This window comes from Abramis brama (genome assembly GCF_963993115.1).
Source record: "Abramis brama genome assembly, chromosome: 5".
Taxonomy (NCBI): Eukaryota; Metazoa; Chordata; class Actinopteri; order Cypriniformes; family Leuciscidae; genus Abramis; species Abramis brama.
In genome coordinates, this window is record NC_139967.1 from 17,027,670 (window position 1) to 17,037,812 (window position 10,143).

General features: G+C 38.0%; 1 protein-coding gene across 1 annotated transcript in view; it reads left to right on the forward strand.

Moving 5' to 3' along the window:
- Positions 1-8,845, forward strand: part of dnah10 (dynein axonemal heavy chain 10) — a gene marked incomplete at its 5' end in the record, with an annotated part of 35,844 nt that extends 26,999 nt beyond the window's left edge. Inside the window, 16 exon segments of the mRNA XM_084114113.1 lie at positions 133-362; positions 979-1,252; positions 1,458-1,562; positions 1,646-1,800; positions 1,895-2,049; positions 2,940-3,123; positions 3,327-3,527; positions 3,612-3,821; positions 3,930-4,025; positions 4,553-4,724; positions 4,807-4,938; positions 6,884-7,095; positions 7,258-7,425; positions 8,042-8,222; positions 8,312-8,457; positions 8,574-8,845. Coding sequence (XP_083970239.1) covers positions 133-362; positions 979-1,252; positions 1,458-1,562; positions 1,646-1,800; positions 1,895-2,049; positions 2,940-3,123; positions 3,327-3,527; positions 3,612-3,821; positions 3,930-4,025; positions 4,553-4,724; positions 4,807-4,938; positions 6,884-7,095; positions 7,258-7,425; positions 8,042-8,222; positions 8,312-8,457; positions 8,574-8,720 — 2,768 coding nt within the window. The 3' untranslated portion in view covers positions 8,721-8,845.
- Between the last annotated feature and the right edge of the window lie 1,298 nt (positions 8,846-10,143).

Genomic DNA, 10,143 nt, shown 5'->3' on the forward strand with positions numbered 1-10,143 from the left:
AAAATTGTCTAATGTTTGAATTAAAAAACAGTGACAATTCTTAAGACTCAAATAACACTTTTGTGTGAGTATGCATTTAATTTGAGATTTTACAGATTATCATTTACTCTTTCTGTTAAAACTGTTTTTCAGTAACCCTGAAGGGCCTGGAAGACCAGCTGCTGAGTGTTATCGTGGGATTTGAGCGGAAAGAGCTGGAAGAGCAGAGAGAACGGCTTATTCAAGAGACTAGTGAGAACAAACGTTTGCTGAAAGACCTGGAGGATTCGCTGTTGAGAGAGTTGGCCACCTCCACTGGAAACATGCTGGATAATGTAGAACTGATACAAACTCTGGAGGAAACAAAGTCCAAAGCCAGCGAGGTCAGTTCATTGCACACTACACACATGTACAGTATAACGGCTTACTAATTATTTCATAAATATTTATCATAGAAACTCACTACCATTTCAAAGTTCAGGGTTGGTAAGATTTGTTTTAATGTTTTTGAAAGTAGTCTCTTATAGGCAGCATTATTTGATCAAACATACAGTAAAAATTATAATATTGCCAAATATGATTACAATTTAAAATAACATTCATATTTCATATTTGAATATATATTTATTAGTGTATTCCTGAGATGGAAAATCTGAATTTTAACAGCCATTACTCCAGTATGCTGGTTTGGTGCTCAGGAAACATTTCTTATTATTATCAATGTTGAAAACAGTTGTGCTGCTTAATATTTGTGCGGTTATAATTTTTTTTCAGGATTGTTCGATGAATAGAACGTTCAAAAGAACAGAATGTATTTGAAATACATTTTTTTGTTACAATGTAAAAGGCTTTACTGCCACTGAATAAAAGTAGTCTTTTTTTTTTTTTTTTTTTTTTTTTTAAACACAAACTTTTGATAGGCAGTGTACATACTGGTTAATTAAACTTAACAGGATATGAGCAGTTTACGATTTTACATTCATTATTTGACTCCAACAGGTGTTCGAGAAACTGAAGCTGGCAGAAAAGACGTCCATTGATATTGACTTACTGAGAGACGGCTACCGTCCGGCTGCCAAGCGGGGAGCTGTCCTGTTCTTTGTGCTGGCTGAGATGGCTCTGGTCAATAGCATGTATCAGTATTCACTTGCTTCCTTTTTAGAGGTGTTTGACCTCTCACTGTCCAAGTCTCTACCCAGCACAATCCTGCCCAACAGATTGAAGAATATCATGGACACACTTACACAGAATGTCTATAACTATGGCTGTACTGGTGAGCCTGCTAAACTTTTAAAGTCTAATGGTTTCCGATCATGGGAATTTTAATAAACAATTTTGCTAAACTTCATGCCAACAGATTAAGACATTTCCTAATCCATGAACATTAGCAGCTAGTGATGACAGGAAAAATTGTAGATGAAATCACTGTTGTTCCTTCAACAGATTCAAACCAAACTTCTTTTTGCTTTGTTGTTTAGGTCTGTTTGAAAGACACAAACTTCTCTTCTCCTTCAACTTGACTATTAAGATTGAGCAGGCAGATGGCCAAGCACCCCAGGATGAACTCGAGTTCTTCCTGAAAGGTAGGAGCTTCAGGAATACTTGTCTCCTACTTCTTTTGCAATATAAACATGTATAGCACACCCAATCTTCTTCCTCTCTCCAGGTAACCTCTCTCTGGAGAAGAGCAAACGTAAGAAGCTGTGCGACTGGCTGCCTGATCAGGGCTGGGAGGATATAGTGCGCCTTATGGAACTCTTTACTAATGAATTTGGCACTTTAGCTGATGATATAGAGAAGAATCCTGAGGAATGGAAGAAAGTGAGTGGCAGAAATCATCAAACACACACCAGATGAACCTACAGTGAGATTCTATATATCACTTATGGAATCTGACTTTCTGTTTCTGACACAGTGGTATGACTTGGATGCTCCAGAGCAGGCTTCCTTTCCAATGAAGTACAAGGAAAGCCTCACTCCCTTCCAGAAGCTTCTGCTGATCCGCTGCTTCAGGCTGGACAGAGTCTATCGTGCCGTCAGTGATTACGTCACGCTTACCATGGGAGAGAAGTAAGAGGAAACTGAAAATCAATTATGGATTTTATAAAATAGCAGCATATTGCAAACAGATCATGTAATCACAGGAGTGTACATTTTTAATTAATTATTATAAAAAATATGCTATGGATACAAATTCAAGTTAGCTAGGTAAACTTGATTTGGTGGATTTTTACTATTGAAAAAATAACGTGGATTAAGAATTATATTTTGGAAAAGACATGAACACATAAAACCTTAGGGTTTATTATAATAATTATATTTGATTCATATTTGTCAGAAAATTGCATTATGCAAATGTACACGCAAGTACTACCGAGGGAAAATGATGGCTGGAATACACTACACAACTTTTAAAATCCAAACAAATTTTAAAACAGTAGGCATCGTACACTTGAAAAACTGGGCATCATACACTAAACTACGGAGGATTACACACAACCACACTTAAAAATTATTCCAAACGTCTGTGTTCTTTTATTTGCGCATCGTCGGTAGATGACGTGCAGAGATTTCCACTCCCATCTGCGCTTTTTTGGAATTGCGCTCTCACGCTAATTTGCCCTGTTTAGTAAATCTGGCCATATGTGTTCTAAAAACGCTTCAAAATATCAAAGATGTTTTTTTTATCCTCTGACTGGATTGAATCATAATCTGTGTCCATCCAACTCAAACTTCCCAAAATCTATACACTGGCTCTGACTTTCAGCAACTATCATTGACTCCTCTACACTGCAAAACGGGACAGAAATGTGTGCAAATGTCGTGTAGCATATTCCGCCCTGAATGTTCATATAATAAAAGTCCAAGCTTTTTAATGTCAGACAATCAGAAACAATGGCATTTGTCGAGAGGGTGAAGTTCTAACTTTCTCTTTGTCACTTCTTCACTCTGTCACTCAGATACGTACAGCCCCCCGTGATCAGTTTTGAAGCCATCTTTGACCAGAGCTCCCCAAACTCTCCCATTGTGTTTATTCTGAGTCCGGGCTCAGAACCAGCCAATGATCTGATGAAACTAGCCAAACGCTCTGGCTTTGGGACCAACAGACTCAAATTTCTTGCCATGGGGCAGGGACAGGAGAAGGTAGAGTCTAGAGTATATATGCTACAGTTCTCATGTCTACAGTATATGTTACAGTTCTCATATTTGATACTAGTACAGTGCACTGCGGTGGTGCATTGCATCTTGACCACCACCAAAGTCATAACGGACATATTTGGGAAATCTACCCTTGAACTCTACAAGACAGTCTGTAAAAAGGTAGAAATATGACATTTCTATTTCAGGTTGCATTGCAGCTGTTGGAAACCGCAGTGGCACGAGGCCAGTGGCTGATGCTACAAAACTGTCACCTGTTAGTGAAATGGTTGAAGGATCTAGAGAAAGCACTGGAAAGAATCACTAAACCCCACCCAGACTTCCGCTTGTGGCTCACTACAGATCCCATTAAAGACTTCCCCATCGGCATCCTGCAGAAATCCCTCAAGGTCAGGACACATGTAATGTGTGAATATTTTAATGTGTGAATATTCATTTCCATGTTAACTTGTTTTTCTCATGTTCACCTGCAGGTTGTAACAGAACCTCCAAATGGGCTGAAGCTGAACATGAGGGCGACATATTTTAAGATCCCTCATGATAAGCTCATGGGCTGTGCTCACCCTGCCTTTCGCAGTCTGGTTTATGTGCTGGCCTTCTTCCATGCTGTGGTACAGGAAAGACGCAAGTATGGCAAGATCGGCTGGAATGTCCCTTATGATTTCAATGAGTCCGACTTCCTGGTAAGTTTGCTCTAATCTGAAGGTCCTTAAAGGTAGTGCTCAGATAGTATTGTCAAGTCTGAGACACTTTACATTTCATTTTGATTATGTAGTTTCATTGTCTCTCAGGTTTGTATGGAAATCTTGGACACCTACCTGACCAAAGCCCAAACTCAAGGAGATGCCGCAATACCATGGGGAAGTCTCAAATACCTAATCGGAGAGGTAAATATCACATTAAGTTAATCTTGTCTTTTTATAGGCTGACTGCAGAAAATGATCAAAAGTAACAGTTTATAAAGAAGACATTTATAAAGTTACACAAGATTTCTATTGAAAAGATGCTGTTCTTTTGAACTTTTTATTCAAGGACTCCTGAAAAAATTATCATAGTTTCTACAAAAAGAGCAACATAACTGTTTTCAACAACATAAAAATAAGAAGTTTCTTGAGCACCAATAAGCATATTACAATGATTTCTGAAGGATCATGTGACAGTGAAGACTGGAGTAATGGCTGCTGAAAATTCAGCTTTGCCATCACAGGAATAAGTTACTTTTTAAAATATATGAAAATTATATTGAAAAGTTATTTTAAATTGTAATAATATCTCACAATATTTCTATTTTATTGTATTTTGATCAATTAAATGCAGTCTGGATGAGCATAAGAGACTTATTTTAAAAAACATAATATGTATACAGTGTGTATATACATACATGTATATACATAATTTCAAATGCATCTTGCAGGTGATGTATGGTGGCAGGGCTATTGACAGCTTTGATCGTAGGATCCTCACAGTTTACATGGATGAGTATCTGGGTGATTTCATCTTTGACACCTTCCAGCCTTTCCACTTCTTTCACAATAAAGATGTGGACTACAAGATCCCACCACACGGACCCAAGCAGGTTTATGTTGGTATGTTGCAGCTTAAAATCCAGCATCAGAAATACTCTGGTTTGAATGTGACAGGCACTCAAACTCTCCATTTTTTTTGCAGATGAGATAGAGTCGCTGCCTCTTGCTAACACGGCAGAGGTGTTTGGTTTGCACCCTAATGCTGAGATCGGATACTACACACAGGCTGCCCGAGACATGTGGACTCATCTTATTGAGCTACAACCACAGACAGGTACCTGATTTATAGTACTTTATATTACTGAAATATAGGGATGGCCTGAGTCGATCTCAAGGATCGATATCGGGGCAGATTAAGCATTTTCTTAACTGGTCGGTATCTGCAATCCTATGCCTGATCCTTTATTTCACGTCAGCTGTCATGCAGGTGTCATGCAGTAGGTGGCGGTATGCACCTTCAAGTGGGTTTGCTGGCATTAAAAGGAAAATAAGCTGCTCAAATGTGCATGCGAGAGAACCATTCTAGCACGTCACACACAGACACACTCATGTTCGAGCTTCCGTGTTTAGCATATTTGATGCGCACTTTAGTAAGAAATCACTCGAAACTCATTTATTTTATCTGCCGTCAGACTATCTGAGAAGTCATTGCCATATTGCATTGCTATGGGTTGCGTCCTTCTTCAGACTTGACTGACAGACATTCTGACACCGCAAGCTTCATGCTTTCTAACCTTATCTCCACAATTTTTTTTTTACTTTTATTTTTTGTACATATATAAAATACAAGTTTATGGTCCCATATTCATAATTGTGACCACCACACGTTTACATCTACCAATATCCATTAAAAAATGTGGAAACATTCACTGATGCTCCAGAAGGAAACAAGATGCATTAAGAGCCAAGGGGTGAAACATTTTAAACAGTAATATTTTTCTTATTTTTGTTTACAGTGCCCCTATTATGCTATTTTAAAGTTTCCTAATTTTGTTTTGGAGGTCTCCTACAACAGGTTTACATGCATCAAAGGTCAAAAAACCTTCCCATAATATTTTCTCATAATATACATTCCACATCACCACATTTTTCAATGATTATCAAACGACTCGATGGATGAATCAGTCTCTCTAAATTCCTCCTTTCAGCGAGCTACTCTGCTCTGATTGGCCAGATGGCCCAGTCTGTTGTGATTGGTCTACCGCTTACAGCTCCTGTCGGAAACAAAAACGACTATTACCATAACAACTTTAGCTCTGTTATGGTACTGCAGCGATTGTACACACTGTAAACTAAATACAGTAACGATGACGTCGATTTTACCATATCAATCCGAGCGTGAGTCCGATGATGAAACATTGGAAGAACTTGTTATTCAACCCAAACCTCCATCGCAAGGACGACTTAAGCAGGGCGTTTCTCAGTGTACCATCAGCATTAACAAGTGCATGTCCATCAACAAACCGATGTGTGTATTTCTAATTCATTGCGGTGCACATGCGGGAACTGTATCAATAATGGTGCATACGTTAGCCGAGCACTAATGTGAATGACTGATGTATTATAAACATTTGTAAAACAAATCTTGTTCCATCCATTATCTTTACTTAAAGTAGTAGGAACGACAGACAATCTGCATTAATAGACAGTTTTAGGTAATACTGAAATACTTCAGCTAAGCAGCTGTGGGTCACTAAGACAGTAATAACGTGAGTTAGCCGGTTAGCCGGAGACCTACACAAGATAAAACACAAAACTAAGTATTTTGAACACCGGTAGAAAATATATACATCAATAATTAGTCATACTTACAGGTTGTGATTCTGAGGAGCAAGTTGGTCCAAATAAACTGTGCACTGACCTATCTTTCAAGAGCAAGCGTTTTGCGAATCCCGTGTTGAACTCAGAGATTTGAGAAGCAGTCGTCGGTAAATTTACTGACCTCAACGGTGTTGAGGGCTGGTCAATACATTCACAAACAGCTATATTACACACTGCATGAAAGGGAATATTCAAATAAACCATAATAGAGTCACTTTATAGATCATATTTTTTTCATTTTGCACTGCCCTTCAGAAGCTACAGAAGATACAAATAATAATATGCAAAATATATTGTGTATATATATATATATTTAGCATATTAATCCTCTGTTGTTTTGCTTTATTTTAAAATGCTTGCTGCCTTTAAATACAATTACTTCCATGTATGATCTTAAGGTGAGACTGGCGGTGGCATTAGTAGAGATGAGTACATCAGCCAGGTGGCACGGGACATTCAGAGCAAACTGCCCGACGCGTTTGACCTGGACGTGATCCGCAAGAATTTGGGGCTGGAGATCTCCCCCACAACTGTAGTACTACTCCAAGAGCTGGAGCGCTTCAACAAACTTACGATCAGGATGAGGCGTTCTCTGGCTGAACTACAGCGAGTGAGTGACATGAAGACAGGGAGAACGAAAAGAATCAAAAACTATTACAGCTAACAATTAATACAACTGTTTATGATATACTTTGGTTGTTCATAAAAAATGAAGAAAAAAATGAAAAAAGGGTAGGTTTCTCAGTAGAACATATGTGCTTTCTGTCTAAAGGCCCTGGCTGGTGAGGTGGGAATGAGCAGCGAGTTAGATGAGGTGGCGAGAGCTCTTTTTAATGGGCATATTCCTGTTATCTGGAGGAAACTGGCACCAGATACTCTAAAATCTCTGGGGAACTGGATGATCCACTTCAAGAGACGACATGAACAGTACAGTTCATGGGTGAGAATCAAATATCACACCATATACAAACATACTGTAAGTCTCATGCTCACCAAGGCTACCTTTATTTGATCAAAAATACAATATAAACAGTAAAAAAATGTAAATATATATTTTATATATATATATATATATATATATATATATATATATATATATATATATTAAAACCGTGATACATTTTTTTCAGGGTTCTTTGATGAATAGAAAGTTCTAAAGAACAGCATTTATTTGAAATATAATTTTTTTGGTAACAATTTAAAAGTCTATATAATCACTTTCGATCAATTTAATGCATCCTTGCTGAAAAAAATATTAATTTGCAATGGATGAATGAGGTGTTACCTCTAAAACAATTTTTGTACATTTTAAATATATTTTCAGAACTTTAAATATTTCTTATTAATTTAATGTCATGTTTTTTCAAACTTCCTGTGCCCTGGTTTAAATAAATTTGTAAATGCCAAATTTTCAGTGTGGACTTGTTTTGAACCCCACTGTATGTTCATTATGTCTACTATCTCAGCTCCTGTAAATCAACTTCTAATTGAATTTATCAAATGTGCTACTAAATAAATAAATACATTTGATCTCATATTGTTTTTCATTTATGTAGGTGGATGAGGGAGAGCCCTACGTGATGTGGTTGTCAGGCTTGCATATCCCAGAATCGTACCTGACAGCACTGGTCCAGGCCACCTGCAGGAAGAACGGCTGGCCTCTGGATCACTCCACTCTCTACACACAGGTTACACACTACAGGAGTGAGGACGAGGTCAAAGAGAGGCCAGGACAGGGTGAGAGCACACAACATCCTGCACATAAAAAAAAAATGAACATGAGGACATTGAGACTCAAACAAATGTTCTTCTTTGTTTTCTGTCAGGATGTTATGTATCAGGACTGTATCTGGAGGGGGCAGACTGGGACATTGAACAGAGCTGTCTGGTGCGCAGCAGACCCAGAGTTCTAGTGTCTCAACTTCCCATTCTCAAAATCATTCCCATTGAAGCACACCGCCTTAAACTCCAGGTAAGACCAACTCTTTTTTTTTTTTTAATCAGGTGTTCAGTCCATGACATCTCAGAATATCTGTCTGGAAATCTGTGTAATTTGTAAGTAAAGTGTATCTTTGGCTTATTTTGTAGAACACCCTGAAGACTCCAGTCTACACCACCTCAATGAGGAGGAATGCTATGGGTGTTGGACTGGTGTTTGAGGCGGATCTTTTCACCACCAAGCACATTTCTCACTGGGTACTACAGGGAGTGTGTCTGTGCCTCAATGCTGACTGAGACTCTAACTGTTATGAAATGTATTTATTTATAAGAGGAACATAATATATATTAATATAATATAATAGTAGAATGTTTTGTTTGTGACCAATGATTTGTATTACAATTTCAAAACACCTCTAACCCTGTCACTCTTAACAAGCAGAAAAACTTGTACATTTTAGATTAATCTGTTCAAAGCAACTAGAAAAAATAAAAAAATAAAAAAATCTATTGTTAGAAAACCTGCCACAAAATCCATTATTGACGGCACAATCTGTTTTCCATGAATGCTCTGAACCAGTTTTGTCATTGTTAACTAAATCTATCAGAAATTGTTTTGATATAAAGTTGAAATAAAATATTATTAGATATAGCTAAATATTAGATAAATAGCTAAAGCATTGAAAATTCCCATTTCCACCTTCAGGGCAACAATTAAGAAGTTCCATTAAACTAAAGATGTTATGAATTTGCCTGGAAGAGGACACGTGTTTATATCGTCCTAATGCACGGCGAGGAGGAGAGATCGAGTGGCCCAAAACTCTCCAAGGATCACAGATGGAGAATTGCAGAGATTAGTTGAGTCTAGGGGTCGGAAAGCCTCAAACAAACAAAACATGTTGTTTGGGAGGGTTTCAAGAAAAATCTTCCTCGCTCAACCAAAAACAAACTCCAGCATATTCAGTTGTCAGACACGACTGGAACTTCAAAAGGGACGGGATTCTATAGTTAGATGATACTAAAAAAATATAGCTTTTTGGTAGCAAACACACCAGATGGGTTTGGCGCAAAAAGGGATAAAAAGTACCCCATGCCCACAGTTAAATATACTGCTGGATCTTTAATGATGTCAGCCTATTTTTTTGCTGGAGGTACCAACAGATAAAAAATCAAAACCTGACTGCCTCTGCTAGAAATCTTATAATGGGCCGTGCTTGGATCTTCCATCAGGACAACGTTCCAAAACAAACATCAAAATCAACTCAAAGATGTGTCACTGAGCACAAAATGAAGCTTCTGCCACTGCCATCCCAGTCCACTGACCTGAACCCTGTTAAAAATAAGTGGGGTGAACTGAAGAGAAGAAGTGCCAACATGAAGGAATGGTCTCTGATCTCTTGCCAGGTGTTCTCCAAACTCATCAGGCATTATAGAAAACTCAGAGCTGTTATCTTGGCAAAAGGAGGTTGCAAAAAGTATTTAATAAAAGGGTGCCAATAATTATGGCCAATGTGTTTTGGAGGAAAACATTTATTTCATAGTGTGATTTCTGATTCAGATTCCAACAGTGAAGCAGATGAGGAAGCATTCCAAGGAACATGAAATTAACTTATTTCTAAAGCATATCTTCCATATATCTCATCTGTTCCACTGTTCAGACACTGGGGGGCGCTCTGGTCACATACAGGCTGATTCACTTATCATCATCAAGTTAGTGCCA